General features: G+C 46.4%; 1 protein-coding gene across 9 annotated transcripts in view; it reads right to left on the bottom strand.

Moving 5' to 3' along the window:
* The window catches only part of camk2g2 (calcium/calmodulin-dependent protein kinase (CaM kinase) II gamma 2), a 480,776-nt gene that overhangs the window by 94,211 nt on the left and 367,139 nt on the right, over positions 1-19,426 (bottom strand). For 5 of the 9 annotated variants that reach the window (XM_072491514.1, XM_072491515.1, XM_072491517.1 and 2 more), the window contains 5 exons: positions 18,934-19,056; positions 18,241-18,324; positions 15,670-15,712; positions 9,343-9,405; positions 5,616-5,656 (listed from right to left, as the gene is read on the bottom strand). In XM_072491514.1, coding sequence (XP_072347615.1) covers positions 5,616-5,656; positions 9,343-9,405; positions 15,670-15,712; positions 18,241-18,324; positions 18,934-19,056 — 354 coding nt within the window. The remainder of the gene's footprint in view (positions 1-5,615; positions 5,657-9,342; positions 9,406-15,669; positions 15,713-18,240; positions 18,325-18,933; positions 19,057-19,426) is intronic. The other 4 variants (XM_072491516.1, XM_072491518.1, XM_072491522.1 and 1 more) reach the window with 1 other exon arrangement.

The raw sequence follows: 19,426 nt of genomic DNA on the forward strand, positions 1-19,426 counted from the left end.
ACGCCACCCCATTCTCCTTCCCCCAACACACGTCAACCCCCTTCTCCTCCCCTAACCAACTTCGCCCCCTTCTCCACCCCTAACCCACGTCAACCCCCTTCTCCTCCCCTAACCAACTTCACCCCCTTCTCCTCCCCTAACCCACGTCACCCACATCTCCTCCCCTAACCCACGTCACCCACATAGAATCATAGAAGTTTACAGCATGGAAACAGGCCCTTCGGCCCAACCAGTCCATGCCGCCCAGTTTTTTACCATTAAGCTAGTCCCAGTTGCCCGCACTTGGCCCATAACCCTCTATACCCATCTTACCCATGTAACCATCTAAATGCTTTTTGAAAGACACAATTGTACCCGCTTCTACTACTACCTCTGGCAGCCCATTCCAGACACTCACTACCCTCTGAGTGAAGAAATTGCCCCTCTGGGCCCTTCTGAATCTCTCCCCTCTCACCTTAAACCTATGCCCTCTAGTTTTAGACTCCCCTACCTTTGGGAAAAGATGTTGACTATCTACCTTATCTATGCCCCTCATTATTTTATAGACCTCTATAAGATCACCCCTAAGCCTCCTACGCTCCAGGGAAAAAAGTCCCAGTCTATCCAGCCTCTCCTTATAACTCAAACCATCAAGTCCCGGCAACATCCTAGTAAATCTTTTCTGCACTCTTTCTAGTTTAATAATATCCTTTCTATAATAGGGTGACCAGAACTGCACACAGTATTCCAAGTGTGGCCGTACCAATGTCTTGTACAACTTCAACAAGACGTCCCAACTCCTATATTCAATGTTCTGACCAATGAAACCAAGCATGCCGAATGCCTTCTTCACCACCCTGTCCACCTGCGACTCCACCTTCAAGGAGCTATGAACCTGTACTCCTAGATCTCTTTGTTCCATAACTCTCCCCAACGCCATACCATTAACTGAGTAGGTCCTGGCCTGATTCGATCTGCCAAAATGCATCACCTCACATTTATCTAAATTAAACTCCATCTGCCATTCGTCGGCCCACTGGCCTAATTGATCAAGATCCCGTTGCAATCCTTGATAACCTTCTTCACTATCCACTATGCCACCAATCTTGGTGTCATCTGCAAACTTACTAACCATGCCTCCTAAATTCTCATCCAAATCATTAATATAAATCACAAATAACAGTGGACCCAGCACCGATCCCTGAGGCACACCACTGGTCACAGGCCTCCAGTTTGAAAAACAACCCTCTACAACCACCCTCTGCCTTCTGTCGTCCAGCCAATTTTGAATCCAATTGGCAACCTCACCCTGGATCCCGTGAGCTTTAACCTTCTGCAACAACCTACCATGTGGTACCTTGTCAAAGGCTTTGCTAAAGTCCATGTAGACAACGTCTACTGCACTACCCTCATCTACCTTCTTGGTCACTCCCTCAAAAAACTCAATCAAATTTGTGAGACATGATTTTCCACGCACAAAGCCATGCTGACTGCCCCGAATCAGTCCTTGCCTCTCTAAATGCTTGTAGATCCTGTCTCTCAGAATACCTTCTAGCAACTTACCTACTACAGACGTTAGGCTCACCGGTCTGTAGTTCCCAGGCTTTTCCCTGCTGCCCTTCTTAAACAAGGGCACAACATTCGCCACACTCCAATCTTCAGGCACCTCACCTGTGGCTGCCGATGATTCAAATATCTCGGTTAGGGGACCCGCAATTTCCTCCCTAGCCTCCCACAACATCCTGGGATACATTTCATCAGGTCCCGGGGATTTATCTACCTTGATGCGCTTTAAGACTTCCAGCACCTCCTCCTCTGTAATATGCACACTTCTCAAGACATCACTATTTATTTCCCTTAGTTTCCTAACATCCATGCCTTTCTCCACCGTGAATACCGATGAGAAATATTCATTCAGGATCTCACCCAACTCTTGTGGCTCTGCACATAAATGCCCTTGTTGATCCTTAAGAGGCCCTACTCTGTCCCTAGTTACTGTTTTCCCCTTTATGTATCTGTAGAATCTCTTTGGATTCTCCCTTGCATTATTTGCCAAAGCAATTTCATGTCCCCTTTTTGCCCTCCTGATTTCCCTCTTAACTCTATTTCGACAATCTCTATACTCTTCAAGGGATCTACTTGATCCCAGTTGCTTATGTACGTCATATGCCTCCTTCTTCTTTTTGACCAGAGTCTCAATATCTCGAGTCATCCAGGGTTCCCTACTTCTACCAGCCTTGCCCTTCACTCTAAAGGGAATGTGCTTACCCTGCACCCTGGTTAACACATTTTTAAAAGCCTCCCATTTACCAGCCGTCCCTTTGTCTGCCAATAGTCTCCCCCAATCTACCTCTGCAAGTTCCTGTCTGATACCATCAAAATTGGCCTTGCCCCAATTAAGAATTTTAACTCTTGGGCCAGACCTGTCATTCTCCATAGCTATCTTAAAACTAATGGAATTATGGTCACTTGTCCCAAAGTGATCCCTCACTAGCACTTCTATCACTTGCCCTTCCTTATTTCCCAAGACGAGGTCAAGTTTTGCCCCCTCTCTAGTCGGTCCTCCCCTAACCCACGTCACCCACATCTCCTCCCCTAACCCACGTCACCCACATCTCCTCCCCTAACCCACGTCACCCACATCTCCTCCCCTAACCCACGTCACCCCCTTCTCCTCCCCTAACCCACGTCACCCCCCTTCTCCTCCCCTAACCCACGTCAGCCCCCTTCTCCTCCCCTCCCAACCCACGTCACCCCCTTCTCCTCCCCTAACCCACGTCACCCACATCTCCTCCCCTATCCCACGTCACCCCCTTCTCCTCCCCAACCCATGCCAGCCCCTTCCCCACCCCCCCGCCCCTTCTCCCCCACCCACGCCACTGTACCCCACACCACTCCTTCTCCCCCACCCACGCCACTCTACTCCCACACCCCTCCTTTCCCCCACTCACCCACACCACCTCCCTTCTCCTCCCCCACCCACGTCAACCCCCTTCTCCTCCCCAACCCACACCACCTCCCTTCTCCTTCCCCCAACCCATGTCACATGCCTTCTCCTCCCCCTAACCCATGCCACCCCCTTCTCTTCCAACCCACGTCACCCCCTTCTCCTCCCCCTAACCCACCTCACCCCCAACCCACGCCACCCCCTTCTCCTCCCCCCTAACCCATGTCACCCACTTCTCCTCCCCAACCCACGTCACCCCCTTCTCCTTCCCCCTAACCCACGTCACCCCCTTCTCCTCCACCAAACCAACGCCACCCCATTCTCCTTCCCCCAACACACGTCACCTCCTTCTCCTCCCGTGGCCCACGTCACCCCCCTTCGCCTCCCCTAATCAATTTCACCCCCCTTCTCCACCCCTAACCCACGTCACCCCCATCTCCTCCCCAACCCACGTCACCCCCTTCTCCTCCCCTAACCCACGTCACCCCCTTCTCCTCCCCTAACCCACGTCACCCACATCTCCTCCCCTAACCCACGTCACCCACATCTCCTCCCCTAACCCACGTCACCCACATCTCCTCCCCTAACCCACGTCACCCCCTTCTCCTCCCCTAACCCACGTCACCCCCCTTCTCCTCCCCTAACCCACGTCAGCCCCCTTCTCCTCCCCTAACCCACGTCACCCACATCTCCTCCACTAACCCACGTCACCCACATCTCCTCCCCTAATCCACGTCACCCCCTTCTCCTCCCCTAACCCACGTCACCCACATCTCCTCCCCTAACCCACGTCACCCCCTTCTCCTCCCCTAACCCACGTCAGCCCCCTTCTCCTCCCCTCCCAACCCACGTCACCCCCTTCTCCTCCCCTAACCCACGTCACCCACATCTCCTCCCCTAACCCACGTCACCCACATCTCCTCCCCTAACCCACGTCACCCACATCTCCTCCCCTAACCCACGTCACCCCCCTTCTCCTCCCCTAACCCACGTCATCCCCTTCTCCTCCCCTAACCCACGTCACCCCCCTTCTCCTCCCCTAACCCACGTCACCCCCCTTCTCCTCCCCTAACCCACGTCACCCACATCTCCTCCCCTAACCCACGTCACCCCCTTCTCCTCCCCTAACCCACGTCACCCCCCTTCTCCTCCCCTAACCCACGTCAGCCCCCTTCTCCTCCCCTCCCAACCCACGTCACCCCCTTCTCCTCCCCTAACCCACGTCACCCTTCCCCTCCCAACCCACGTCAGCCCCCTTCTCCTCCCCTCCCAACCCACGTCACTCCCTTCTCCTCCCCTAACCCACGTCACCCCCCTTCTCCTCCCCTAACCCACGTCATCCCCTTCTCCTCCCCTAACCCACGCCACCCCCCTTCTCACCCACCCACCCACCCCCTCTTTCCCACCCACCCACCTACCCCCTCTCCCCACCCTCCCACAACCCCCTCTCCCCCACCCACCCACAACCCCCTCTCCCCCACCCACCCACACCTCCCCCTCCCCCACCCACCCACACCTCCCCCTCCCCCACCCACCCACACCTCCCCCTCTCCCCACCCACCCACATTCACTGTTTCTAGCTTTTTACCATTTAGAAAGTGTGTTTTATCTGGGGGGGGGTGGGGGGGGGGGGGTGTTACCCCCAAAGTGGATGTCGTTACATTTGCACGAATGCATGCTGCACGAGCGAGGTGGGATTTCAACTTTTTCCAACATTCATTCTGGGACCCGTGAGAGTGGGATTCCCAGTGCACCACTGAATTAAGGTCTTGTCTGACCAAATGTAAAAAAGCTTTTAAAACTCAACTCCTTAATGGGACTAATCTGCAGATGTTTTTGTTTCTGCGTTATATAATCCATTGTACGGTTTTTACACACTATTATTATAGTCTTAATTATACTTGACGAGTAGAATGCACAATTATCCAAACCATCATTTGTACTCGAACAGTGTTCCATCATCCCACTAACTAATAACCAATTCTGAAAGCATTGAGCATAATTACAAAGTTAATGCCTATTAAAGGTCATCGAGGAGGGTGGGGGTGAGGGGTTTGGGTTGTCTTTGAAACCAGAATAGGTTTAAGCCCCTAATGTACGTATAAACAATGCCTTATTGAAAAGGCCTAATCACGTTTGGCAACTCTCTGGATCAACCATTATAAATCCTCATCTAGGTTGCGGTTCACAAATTCAAAATGCCACAATCATTAAAGCTCTGAGTGCAATTCCTGTTCGCATGCAACTGTAATTCTCAAAAAGTAGAAGGCCTCACATGAATCAGGAATGGGAGGAAGAGTGGCAGGTGGACGAACTCGCCCTGGTCGGGCTTTCTTTTTAAACAAAAATTGAATGGAGGTCTGGCTGGTAAAGACAGGGCTGATTGGTGAGTGTGCGATATGCAGCTCTTGGCTTCACAGTATAGCTAAATCAGGCCGAGACGTAGAAATCAGCGAGATCACCCAACTTCAATAAGCAATCACTTATCATTAGGGTAACAATTTCAGCGATGACACAGGGGGCGAGAACACTCTTCCACATAAAGTGAGATCCAGCGGCCTTGCTTTGAAAGACTGACTCCATTTTGAGTGTTTCCTCCATCTTGGTCGCCAACAACGGCAGGTTTTAGAAAATACCCCAAAGAAAATGGTACACGCACACACACACAAACACAAAACCTCAAACCTACCTTCACTCCATCCGTTTTCTTATTCAGTAAATTTTTTGCTGCTGCAAAATCAAATGAAACAAAAACAGCGTGAGCGTTTATCGCGTGACTGATTCTCTTCTGTGAAGATGAATTTATTTCCGACGATCATTCCATTTGGCACAAAAACATCATTTCGGGAGAATTTAATAGCTTTCTAATGACTGAAGACAAGGAAATTGTCATTGTCAGAGCAAACCACAAATTGAAGGGCAGGTTCAAACATATTCAGTTAGGGAATGGAAATTACTGTCTCAGTCTTACCTTTCAGGAATTACAGTGAAAAAAGGAGAGATATAGAGGAGAAAGAATGATGTTTGAGCTGTAATATTTAGTACTTAGGTTCTTTTGATTTTCAAGGCATTTTCATTCCAAATGCAGCAGTCTTGTATTAATTGTTGGGAATTGCATGAGGCAGGTCCATAGGAACCACTTAGGCAGGTACAATCATAGCCTTATCAATCTTTATCTGAAATTAACCTGCCTTTGTCCCTTGAACAGACTGCTCTGTCCTGTGACAAAGTCTGTGACCAGATACAATATAGGGCAAAGGTGAATACTGGACAACAGAAAACAGAGGATGGGCAAACACCAATGAGAGAGAGTCCCAGAGGAACAAAATTTGAAACCAATTTGACAAATTATCATCCACAAATGGAAAATTAAATGGACACACAAAGAGGAACAGAGCAAGGTACATCTTTACTGGAAACCTGAGTGGGAAGCAGGAGATGTGGGTGTACCACTTTAAGAATGCTTCCTAAGGGCCTGCCATAAGGACAAGACTTTGAGCGGGTATCGACATGCTCGTTTTTCTCTCTCTCCGGCATTACATTCCACAATCCAAATGGAGTGGATCTATGAGTGAAATGTCTCTACATGGGTATGAATTGCAGCCACTGTCCTAATATACGTCATACGCTTATGTGCTGTAGGGAAAGGGGCTTAATAGCAAAGGGTATCCACATGATGAAACATGTTAGGCAGGCAACCAATCCTCATGCACGCACAGCGTTGAAGGGAAGCATTAGTTTAATGAGATGGGGACAGTGCACACTTAGTCAATGTGGTAAATGAGAATTTTGGAAATGAGGTGTCTTACTCTTCTTCCACTGCTTATAAAACATATCCTGGAATACCATCGCATTCACCCATTTCTTCCTGAGTGAAGAGTGTGCTGGATTTATTCCTACCTTCCCCCAACACTTTTCAAATGACCGATAATGGGCTAATGTGAAATACCTTCCTCCTGCCCTATTCTTCTCCTCCCTCAGGTACCATGCGCTAAGAGGGCATTGGCCACCAACAACTTCCATTGGATTGCTCCATGATCAGGCTTGGCTAAGTACTGCAGCATTTTGCCGTTGCCTTCTGCAGTGTGGCTGACCAAGAAACTCTCCCACTCTTATCGCCTGCTATCAGGCGTATTGGAAGGACCTGTTCCCTATGTGTGTGGAAAAAAAATCAACACAAGCGTGAATTGGGAAAATCTAGGCTCAGCAATTTTATTAACAATTATATGGTTATTAAAAAGTATTTCTTAGTTGGTATCTTTGTATTGTCAACAACTGCCATCATTTAACAATTGCACAACAGGTGCTCAGGGGCGCAACTACTTCACACATGCTTAGATACATGTGGCAGAAGGTGTGCAGGCACGAGAGAAATATTGGGATGGTGGTACAGATTGTAGTCTAGAAACTGGAAATGCCCAAGGATGCTGGAACTGGATTGCAAACCCAAATTATTCCAAATAGGTGATGGACACTCTCAAAATTTACTCCCACGTTTTAGCTTTCATCACATGTTGGTCATTCTGGATCACTTTTTAAAAAAAGACTTGGGTGAAATAATCAGAAGCTGCCATATTGTAGCACACTTATCATTTTATAATCACCTTAATTTTGTTTTGCCAAAGCGCCCAAATGGTTATTTTCTAGAAATTACACTTATCCTTTTTCCACACTCTGCAATTATCTAAAATACATGTCTAGACTTGTTCACTCCTTCAAAAGCCTGTGCAACACTGTCTTTTTGACCTAGTCTCTCCAGCTTAATACCCCTGGGATAACTTGCTGTGTGGCAAAGGAGCTTCAGAACTTCAATTTATCATATAATGGCTGATAGTTTTTCTGCTTCAGCATCGAAAGGCAGAGGTACTCAACTGTACTCTTGTGAAAACGTGAAAGTGTTTCAAAACATTGGAAACAATCTTTAGTAGGTCTTACAATTTGAGACCTGCTGATTTATATTTTAACCGTCATATTATACACTAAAACCAGACCGTCAAAGTGTTGGAAACAGCTTCAGAGTGAAAAAATATCTTCAAACCTGATTGTGCTGTACTTTCAAAACAATAAATGTCGCTATCTAATATTTTGACATTTGGAATAGCTATCGAATAATGGAAATCTTGGTACAGTAGGCCAATTTGCTTTCTCTCGCTGTGCTCGTGCGATGTCTGTGGAGGCGGGGAAATGGGCCTCTCTCTTAATTTTAGGGTCCTGATCTCTGAGGACGCAGACCTGTTGGTGTGTTTGCGCCCCATCCCTCTCAATGCTGGTGCAAAAAACAGGACGGAGGATTGCGATCAGGATCACGCCGACCTACCTGCCGGGAATCGCAGTGTTTTCCTGCAGGAGATGACGCTTAGTCGTTTTTTGGGAGAATTGTGTCCAGCATCTGTGTGCCAACTTTAATCCTATTTCTTTGTGCCTACTCTAATATTGCTCCTTCAACTTTCCATCTAATTCCATTAAATGTTGCAACTGACTTGCCTTCAATAGCCACTCGTTCCATATTTCACTCACCCTGCCCTGAATGGATTTTTGGAACCTCCTTCATTTGCTTCAAGTACAAATCCTGCGTTTCTGCCCTACATGACTGGGTCACGGAGCAGTGTTAAGAATCTTTTACTCTGGGATCAAATTGGACTTATTTTTAACAGAATGATGAAACCTTACAGTTCGCATAGTGCGCGTTCTCCATTTATAAACATTTGAAAAATTAGTCAGAACGTGCTCCAAGCATTTCGGTGAAAATAACGTCACTCTGTTTTGTTTTTCAGATTCAGCTGTGTCTCTCTCTAACGTGTTCCATCTGAGGCTCTCTGTGTTAAACACTCTTTAGATTGTCAAAAAAAAGTCAGGGAGTAAAATTTATTCTCCACAAAAATCTCTACAGCAACCCATGCACCAGATCAGTGCTTCAATAGGCTCACCCAATATTACCAGCAATTGCCCAACACAAACAGCAAAATTGTGCAGAAGCTGGAAGTCGGCAGGACAGCAGGTCAATGAGCATCTGCCTAAGTTTTGGGTTCAGAAGTTGTCCTCAGAACTGCCGTCCCACGGCTGCAAGTTCGTGAACAAAGTTGTCTCAAATGGCTTTCCATTCAGAATGCGGACGACAGCAGTGCAGTCGAACATGTTAACTGCTTGCTTGCCAATACGGCAGGAGCCCATTTTCAAAGCTAAAAGACCAGCTAACGTGCTTGGGGCACATGCAGGCATGTACGGGACAATTACAGTTTCCTCCCTATGTTTTTTTCCCGTTGTTTTAGACCCACGTACCTTTTTTATTTTGTGAAGGAAACAGAAAAACCTCGGTAAGCAATGATGAATGATGGTTAAATGACAGTCATTCCGAGTTAAGGTGAGAGCACTCAGTCCGCATGCTGTTTTTCACAGTGTTGTTCAATGCCACATACCTTGCTCAGCCAGACCAGCAGCAGCTGTGGCTGCTGCAGCTGGAGCTGTGTGCTGCCTGCCAACTATCGGAAGGGAAGGATTTAGTGATAGGAGCCAAGAAGGCCCGAAGGTTAAAAAAAAGAGGAACAGCAAAATCCAAGTGTTTTACCCCCACCGTTTGCTCTATACTTTCTACATTACATCCAACTTCATGTCTTAATACATGCAAGGAATCTTAATAATCATACAGCGCAGGAGGCCATTCTGCCCATCACGTCCTTGCTAGCTCTTTGAAAACACGATCCAGACAGTTCCACCACCGCCTTTCTTCTTTTCCCCAGAGCTCCACAATTCTTCCTGCTTCAGATATTTATCGGATTTCTTTCTGAAAGTTAGCATTGAAGCTGCCTCCACCACCACTGTCAGGCAGTTCATTCCAGATGATCACAGCTCACTGCATTAAAAAAATTAATTCCCCTCATCTCCCCTCTGGTTATCTTGTCAGACCAGCAAGGCAATATCGTGGGTAGGAAAAGATGCTGCTTTCGTCGCCTGCAGTGTGCACCTCGTTAAAACTGCCTCAATCAGCAGGCTCAGAAATTCCCTAGCTGGCTTTAAGAGGATGTCTCGTTCTGCCAGCCACTTGTGGGCTTTGGCTAGAGTGTCAGCAACAGAGCTCACGGTAACCTCCTGTCCCCTCCCGCTCTCTCTAATCGTGGATTAATATTCGGGGGGGGGGGGGGGGGGGTGCCCACTTGTTGTGTTGTTATGGTGACTGAGCATTTCCCTCATCCCAGCAGCTGATGTAGTGGCATTGACGCCCACAGTTGACCTCATTCCATCAGCAGATTTATGAGCCTGAATTTGCATTTTTTTTAAAACTGAAAATGGTACCGAGTGTCTCATTTAAAGCAGCGGAGAGGGTTTTAAACATTAACTGAGACCACTAAACTTTCCAAGTTCATTACTGAGTGTAGATTTTACATATGTTTAGTCCATTTCGCAATTAATCGTCCTCTTTTTATCCTCCCTGTATGTCCTCTCAATGCAGAGGTTGCTGAGTAATACCAGCCTGCCTCTCTACTTGGCTGGCTATACAACAGGATGGTCTCCCATTCTTCCTCCTACATTTTAAGAGCATACCCAGGCTCTGCTCATCTCCCAGAGGGCCGCCCCCCCCCCCCCCCCCCCCCCCCCCCTCATTGCCAGGGGTTGGTGGGTGAAATGAAACACTAGCCCACGGGCACCTGACACTGCAGGTCTGTTCTCCAGTGGAATGTGCCACTATGCTGCTGCGTTGAGGGAGATTTAGAATTCCGCTGCCTCACAAATTAAATTGCCCTCTACTAGAAACCCCTGTTCTCCACTCCAAATGGACTATCCATCAAAGGGGGCCACGTACATGGGCAAAGTGTCTGGCAAATCACAAATGCACACCAATCACCTTAAAACTCACCATCCATCATTTTTTGGGGTTGCTGTTGTGGCAACGCCAACAAGAACTGGTGTTTGTGTAGACCTTTTACATAATAAACCGTTCCAAGGCACTTAACAGGAACGTTATAAAACTAGATTTGATACCGAGCCACACGACGAGATATTAGGCCAGGTGACCACACGTTTGGTCAAAGAGGTAGGTTTCTAGGAATGTTTTGAAGGTGGACATGGAGGTTGGAGGGAGAGGTTTAGGGAATCCCAGAATTTAGGGCCAAAGCAGCTGGAGGCATGGCCACCTTTGGTGAATGGGGGTTGGGCCGGGGATTAAAAATTGGGACTGCGCAAGAGGCCAGAATCAGAGGAGGGTAGAGATCTTGGTGGAGCTGGGGGCTAGAGGCGATTACAGAGGCAGATGAAGCGAGGCTATGGACCAATTTGAAAACCAGGATGAGAATTTTAAGATGGATGCATTGCCAGATCAGGAGCCAATACAGGTCAGATGATGGGGTGGTGGCTGAACAGGACTTGGCCCGAGTTAGGACATGGGCAAAGTCTTCTCTGACCTTGGGTTTACAGGAGGGTAGAACCCCGGCTGGAAAAGCATTGGAATAGTCACACCCAGAGACAACAAAAGCGCAGATGAGGATTGGCAAAGTAATTGAGCTGAAGCAGAGAGTTTTGAACTGTGGGAAACATCTCATGCCCATTATCCCTCAAATTTTTTCAACCAATGTTTGGAAATGTTCTCACACCCTCATCCTTGCCATTTCTTCCTCCTCACCTTTCCAACACTCCCCTAATGTCCTCTTCTTTGTAAAAATGCTGTGGTATGTTTTGCTCTCTTAATAGGTACTAGATACTTTGCAGTCCTCTTTCGTTCCAAAATGGAACATGTTAGCCAATGATTTAATGAACACAGTTCTTCCTCTAACAGAAATCATGAGGGCACTATTTTAGACTGCACCGGGGGACGAGACAGGGATGCCCCCTCTCCCCACTGTTGTTCGCGCTCGTTATAGAGCCGTTGGTAATTGCTCTGAGAGCCTCAAGGGGCTGGAAGGGGCTGGTCCGGGGGGGTGGGTGGAGCACAGAGTCTCACTCTATGCAGACGACCTGCTTCTGTATGTATCGGACCCAATAGAGGGAATGGAAGAAATCATGAGGATTCTGGGGGAATTTGGCCGGTTTTCAGGGTACAAGCTAAATAGGGGGAATAGTGAGGTGTTTGCGGTCCAGGAGGGGACAGGAGAGGCGATTGAGGGAGCTGCCGTTTAGATTAGTAGGGGGAGGCTATAGGTACCTAGGCATTCAAGTGTCACGAGAATGGGACCGGCTGCATAAATTAAATCTGGCCCGACGAGTAGACCAAATGAAGGACGATTTTCGGAGATGGGACGCGCTCCCGTTGTCATTAGCTGGGAGGGTGCAGACAGTGAAGATGACGGTCCTCCCGAGATTCCTGTTTGTGTTTCAATATTTCCCCATCTTTATTCCGCGGTCCTTTTTTAAACGGGTCAACAAAGTGATCACTGGCTTTGTTTGGGCGGGCAAGACCCCATGAGTAAAGAAGGTAATTCATGAGCAGAGTCAGGGAGAGGGCGGGCTGGCGCTGCCAAATTTTAGTAACTTTTACTGGGCAGCGAATATAGCCATGATCTGGAAGTGGGTGGTGGGGGAGGGGTCGGCATGGGAGCGTATGGAGGCAGCTTCATGCAAGGGCACCAGTCTGGGGGCGTTGGTAACTGCGCCACTGCCGTTCCCGCCAGCACGGTACTCCACCAGCCCCATGGTGGTGGCGGCCCTGAGAGTCTGGGGGCAATGGAGGAGACATGTGGGAGCATCGGTCTGGTCCCCAATCTGTAATAATCCCAGGTTTGCCCCAGGAAGTATGGATGGGGGCTTCCGGATATGCGGAGAGCAGGGATTGAGAGGATGGGGGATATGTTTATAGAGGGGAGCATTCATAGTATGAGGGCGCTGGAGGAGAAGTTTGGGTTGGCGAGGGGAAATGAATTCAGGTATCTGCAGGTGCGAGACTTCCTATGTAAAGCCCAGCTTGGGGGATGCAGCTAAGGGGGATTCAGGACAGGGTAGTTTCCAGAGGGTGGGTAGGAGAAGGGAGCATCTCTGAAATTTACAAGGAACTTATGGGGTCAGAGGAGACGCAGACCGAGGAGCTGAATTGCAAGTGGGAGGAGAGATAGAGGATGGTCTATGGGCGGATGCGTTGAGTAGAGTCAAAGTGTCCGCAACATGTGCCAGGCTCAGCCTCGTACAATTCAAGGTCGTTCACCGGGGCTCATATGACAGCAGCCCAGATGAGCAGATTTCTTAGGGTGGAAGACAGGTGTGCAAAATGTGCAGGAGGACCAGCGAACCATGTTCACATGTTCTGGGCATGTCCAAAGCTTAGGGGATTTTGGCAGGGGTTTGCAGATGTCATGTCCACGGTGTTAAAAACAAGGGTGGCACTGAGTCCAGAGGTGGCGATTTTCGGGGTGTCGGAAGACCCGGGAATCCAGAAGGAGAAAGAGGCAGACGGTCTGGCCTTTGCTTCCCTGGTAGCCCGGAGACGGATACTATTAGCATGGAGGGACTCAAAGCCCCCGCAGTCGGAGACCTGGCTGTCGGACATGGCTAGCTTTCTCTATTTGAAGAAAATCAAGTTCGCCTTGAGAGGGTCACTGTTAGGGTTCGCCCGGAGGTGGCAACCGTTCGTCGACTTCTTCACGGAAAATTAATCGGCAGCAGAAGGGGGGGGGGGGGGCGGGGGGGGGGGTTAGTTTAACTTAGAGTAGGGGGTTAATAAAGGTGGGACCTGTAAGGGAGGGAGACGGCTTTTGCACTATGTTTATAGTTTCATGTACAATGTTTACTTTGTTGTTATAATACCAAAAATACCTCAATAAAATATTTATTTAAAAAAAAGAAATCACAAGGGCGGTACGGTGGCGCAGTGGTTAGCACTGCTGCCTCATGGTGCCGAGGACCTGGGTTCGATCCCGGCCCTGGGTCACTGTCCGTGTGGAGTTTGCACATTCTCCCCGTGTCACCATGGGTCTCACCCCCACAACCCAAAAAGATGTGCCGGATAGGTGATTTGGCCACGCTAAATTGCCCCTTAATTGGGAAAAAAACGAATTGGGTACTCTAAAATTTCTAAAAAGAAAACAAAAGCACAAAGCACTAGCAATTCTAATCCAGGGTTCTCTGGCATTTTAAACAAGTACTTTTAGGCAGGCAGGGGTCTGATGTTGACCTTGCTGTGATCTAAATGGTGAAGATAATGGCTTGATGGTACTACAATCATGTGTTCCAAATGACTTTGAAATGCACAAGAAGACAGCTAAAGGCTACATTTCAAGAAACCTCTCCAAAGAATTTCTCACAGCGATTAGCTGTGAAGCCAATGTGTCGTTTGCTCTGGTGTAGCCTATAGCCATAGAGTTACTGCTTCTTTTCATTGTGGCACTTGGAAAATGTCAGTTGGACAGTGCACGTTCTACCCATATTGCCCTTTGTTTTGGGTTTCTTATCTTTTGCCTCTCCAAGGCATTTACTGGGATATGGGTGGGTAAGTTAGAAGACTGGAGACCGAGGTGGGGCTGGGGCTTCATGGGTGCTGGAAGAACGAAGTAAAAAGCCATCATGGTATGACCATAATGATGTGGGACCAGGTTTGATGAACTGGAGTTTTCTGCCTGTTAAGTTCTTACGTTGGTATGTGGACGCAATGCAAAAATAAATGCTACCGGAATAAACATTGGCCTATAGAAAACCAATTTGTGCTCGGACCTAATAAAATAATTAATTTTGACCAACATTGGTTTGGAGGACAGAACGGTGATAGGACGAGGTCTAAGACAATTCAGTTCCTGATGTGAGCTTCACGGAGCAGGAAGGTGCCGAATGTAGCAACCGATATGATTGCGGGCAGAGGGGAGGCAAGAATAGAGAAGCAAGTCATGCCTCGGTATTCCTTGACAACTACCTCCAAGGTGGCAATTTGAGAACAAGCTATATGCCTCTCTGTTGTTTGTGTCAGGCTGGTGAAGAGAAGAAAATGTATCATCTTGCAAAATGAAAGGGGAAACAGTCCAACCCCATGAATTCTTTAAAAATGTATTATTTTCAAAATTGGTGACCGTAGTTTCCTAGCAGGGTAGATGCAGCAGGTGATGGGAACACCCACATCTCTATATACCCCTCCAAGAGCATTTTTCCTTCAGCGTTTGGATGAACAGCTAGAATTCCCTACCTAACAGTCTTGTGGGAGCACCTTCATCACATGGGCTGTCACAGTTCAAGGGGTTGGCCCACCAACACCCTCTCAACGGGCAACTATGGATGGACAGCCAATGGTGGCCTTGCCAGTGGCACCTTCATTCCAATAAATGAATCATAATAAAAACACACCTAATAAGGTGTGACTCGCCAATTATTAGACAAAACTGCTGGTGAGCTGTAAAAAATACAATTAGACTGTTGAGCTCGTAAGGAGACAATATACAATTGCTATGCTCTCTTTATCTTATTGCATTTAAAACAAATCTGGCCTTCTACTTTGTCAATAATAAAATGTAATAGTTATTGGCTAATTCCTTCTTTCCTAGGGAAAACATTAATTCCAGTATCTACTATGTTGTTTAAAACTATTAAGTTGATATAAGCCTAGAAACTCCCTTTGCAATTGTTGGTTGACAAAGACTTTAATCTGCGCAGAAATGGTTTTGTCTGCTATTCCAATGTAGATGTTAATGGATTAATGCTTGTGTTAAAATATTATTTAGAGGAATGTCTTATAAACACACTAAGCATTTGTCCATCAATATCACAGCAGTGATTCTAGGTACTTATTTTTTTTACTGTGTGTAATGCAATACAGCTAAAGTAGTGACTTAGAGACATACCTGAAAAGTTCCTTGTGGCTATCATTGTCGTCAGAATTGCACCCTGTATCAGAAAAGATTAATTAGTGAACCTGTTCACTTTTGCCCTATAGCCTGTGCCATTTACCATGCAAAAGGGTCTTGCTAGGCTTTGACAGAACAAAAAAAAAAAAAGCATTCAACCCTCTACAGTGGTAATTCAAAACTAATCAATGCAGCTGTTGGAGACACTGTCTAGTTCCCATCTTCCACGGGCAGCACTTTCACCTCGGGATCGGAAGACAAAGGATTCAAGTCCTTCCCCAGAACATTGAGCAAACAACCTAGGTTGACACTCCCAGCGTTGCACTGAGGGAGCACTGCACTGTTGGGAGTTGTTGTTCTTTTGGATCAAATGTTGCCCTCTCAGGTCGGCATAAAAAATCTGCTGCAAAACTATTGCAGAGAGGAGCAGGGGAGAATTCCCCAGTGTCCTGGCCAACATTTATCCTTCAACCAATTACAAAAGTATTGATTTAACTGGTCATCATCATATTGTTACTCGCGAGAGCTCATGATGCACAAACAGGCTGCCATTTTATCTACATTACAAGAAGGTCTACACTTCAAAAAGTAATTTAATTGGCTGTAAATTGTTCTGGGACATCCTGTGGTGGTGAAAGTCTCTATATAAATGCAAGTTCTTTTCTTGTATTGCCAATTATGAAAGTTTGAGCTTGTGCTAATTCAAGATTTTAACAATTTCTCAAAGAGAAGCTTCAATTCATGTTTTCAATATGATACACAGTACAGTTATAAATCTAAAGCTTCCAGTCTTGTAGAGAATTCTTTTTCAGTTATCATCCATCAGAATGAGTTGTGTGAAAACTGGATAAAGTGAATTGGCTAATTGGCTTGTGTCTCATAATTTCAGACCCATTACCAGTATCCACATTCATTTGGGAAAGTCGGAATTGTTCGATGTAAACTGGCTGAGGTTCATCAAGGATCATCTCCTACTATCTACAATGGAGTTGTGGCCTCATCAATACTATCTGCTTCCACATCTCCCAGGAAATCTTTTTCATAGAGGGACCAGAGATCAGAACTTACAAATTCCATAAATGATCTCCTACATAAGCTCAAAATCATTTGACGTGATTTATTTTTAGGATTGCTAAGGAAAAGCACTAAAATGATTAAAGTTTTTTAAAAATTGAGTATTAATAGGTTATGTTCCTCTTATTTTCCTATATTAGCAATGCAGTTTGTATCCTGAATATCCAAGATTGATGTCACAAATCAGAAGTTATCTTCGATTTATCTTTCACCATGACTGAATATCTTGTGACAGATTAGTCCAGGTGCCTAATTCTATCCTGGACAAGTGTGTGTTGTGAAGTTTATGGGCAGGAACAGTTATATATTCAACCAGAGACATTTCGAGTTAGAACTGCACGAGGTCTTAAATAGGAATCCTTTATAATTCTCCCCTTTTGGCTGATGCCCTCTGCTGATACATGCATGCAAAGTAGCCCCTCCGCTGGTACATGCATGCATGGTAATCCCTCTGCTGGTACATGTATGCATGGTAATCCCTCTGCTGGTACATGCATGCATGGTAGTCCCTCTGCTGGTACATGCATGCATGGTAGTCCCTCTGCTGGTACATGCATGCATGGTAGTCCCTCTGCTGGTACATGCATGCATGGTAATCCCTCTGCTGGTGCATGCATGCATGGTAATCCCTCTGCTGGTACATGCGTGCATGGTAATTCCTCTGCTGGTACATGCACACATGGTAATCTCAAGTGGAAAAAATGCACAATGCAATTTTCAATACACTACATGTGGAAAACCAAGAATAGACAAGAATGTAATGGGCAGGTCATCTGGAAGTCCAAAAAGTGAGATGACCGCACTATTAGTGAATGGAAGAGTGCCAAAAGGGCAGAGCACATTGGACAAGTCTTACTGTCATTTATGGACAATTTACTTATGACAAAATGACTGTTTTCCCTTATGGTTCTTCCTTGTACCCTGCATGTTCACAATGTGCCTTGATAAAATAGCTATTACAGTGAGCGCATGAGTACATCACTTGTTAGGATGTGTTTGATAACTTGTTTAAAAGATACAGCGAGGGACTTGGAGACAGGGAAATGAGTGGAGGCCGAGAGGAGATCAGCCATTATCGTACTGAATGGCAGAGGGGGCTCAAGAGGCCAAATTGCCTACTCCTGCTCCTAGTTCTTATGGATTGACTGAATTGGATGCAGCACCTGACAATTTTGTGGGGGAATCAGTTTAGTCGTGCGCTAGTCTCCAGAGAGCATGTCATTGTTTGTCTTATCCATATCCTGAAATCTCACCTGGTACAGTGTTGCTGAGGGAAATATGGAGGCACTGTGCATGAAAGAACGATGGACCCAATATATCATCTTCCTTTACCGTAGATCTTGTGAAACTAACCATAAAACAATACAGGAATCCTGATATCCTGCTAAAGTACAGCTATCTGCAAACCCTGCCTGTGTTTCAGCTTAATGAGCCACATTGCATCATTTGGTGATACATTTAAATACTGTCGAATGAACTATTACTATCACTCACCTTGAGCTTTCTTCTGGCATTGAATTTCCTCAAACATTCAACAGTTTCCTGACGGTGCATCATCGATGCTACAGTAGAACGTTGCTGAAAAAAATATAAGTGATATCTAGTGTTTATAGGTTGGTATATATCAAAAGATTAAATGTTTATCTGACCAGTTAAACCAGTCCATTATTGTCAAATAAATGTCCACTGGGAACAATACAGAACATTTAGATGGCCAACTGTAACCATCAATGCAACCCCTTAATGGCAGACCCGAAGATGTGACAGCACGGTATCATTGACGTGAAGTCTTTATACATTTTGTTATTACATTCATTCATGGGCATTACTGGCTAGGCCAGCATTTGTTGCCCACCCCGAATTGCTCACGAGAAGATGGTGGTACACCCCCTTCTTGAACCGCTGTGGTTAACGTGTGGGTACACCCAAAGTGCTGTTGTGGAAAGAGCTCCAGGTCTTTAAACCAGCAACAGGAAAGGAATGGTGAAATAGTTCCAGGATAAGGCTTTAGTTTTGAAAGACAAATTATTTAAAAGGAGTTTAATTGGCCTGAACTTGGAAACACAGACAACCACAGTACCGGGTCAGTAACTAAGGAAATTACAGTCTATGAACATACAATTGATTAAGAACAGGATTCACTGTTAACATCTGAAGGGTTGGTTTATAATTGGGACTGGTACTTACGCAAACCCATGGGTGTTTCAGGGCCTCAGTTGCAGTTATCCTTTTGGCTGGATTGATGGTCAGCATCTGATTGATCAGATTTTTGGCTTCTGGGGTAACCGTGTCCCATTCTGGAGAGGGAAACTACCACAGAAAGGAAATATCATTGAAAGTGAGCTTTTCCTGTTCATTAGTACAGGCTGGACAACAGGTAACAAGGCATCACATGCAAAAGTTTAACGTGAATGGCTGCAAGACTATGCAAGAATCATGGAGAATCAAGAATCATATTGTACAGAAGGAAGCCATTAGGGTCCATGCTGAAGGTGTGAAGTAGAGAGTGGAGTGCAACAAAGAGTTAGAACACTCCCTTTCCATCTCTGGTATATCAATTTGAATGTATTTCTGACTACTAGATTGAGAATTAAGCTCTTGGTTTAACCCAGCTCCAAGTCATCTGGATGGAGCTGCCTTTAATCTAGAATTAGAGGGGAAATCTTTCTGGGACTAGATC

Source organism: Scyliorhinus torazame, chromosome 28 (assembly GCF_047496885.1).
Source record: "Scyliorhinus torazame isolate Kashiwa2021f chromosome 28, sScyTor2.1, whole genome shotgun sequence".
NCBI classification, from domain to species: Eukaryota; Metazoa; Chordata; class Chondrichthyes; order Carcharhiniformes; family Scyliorhinidae; genus Scyliorhinus; species Scyliorhinus torazame.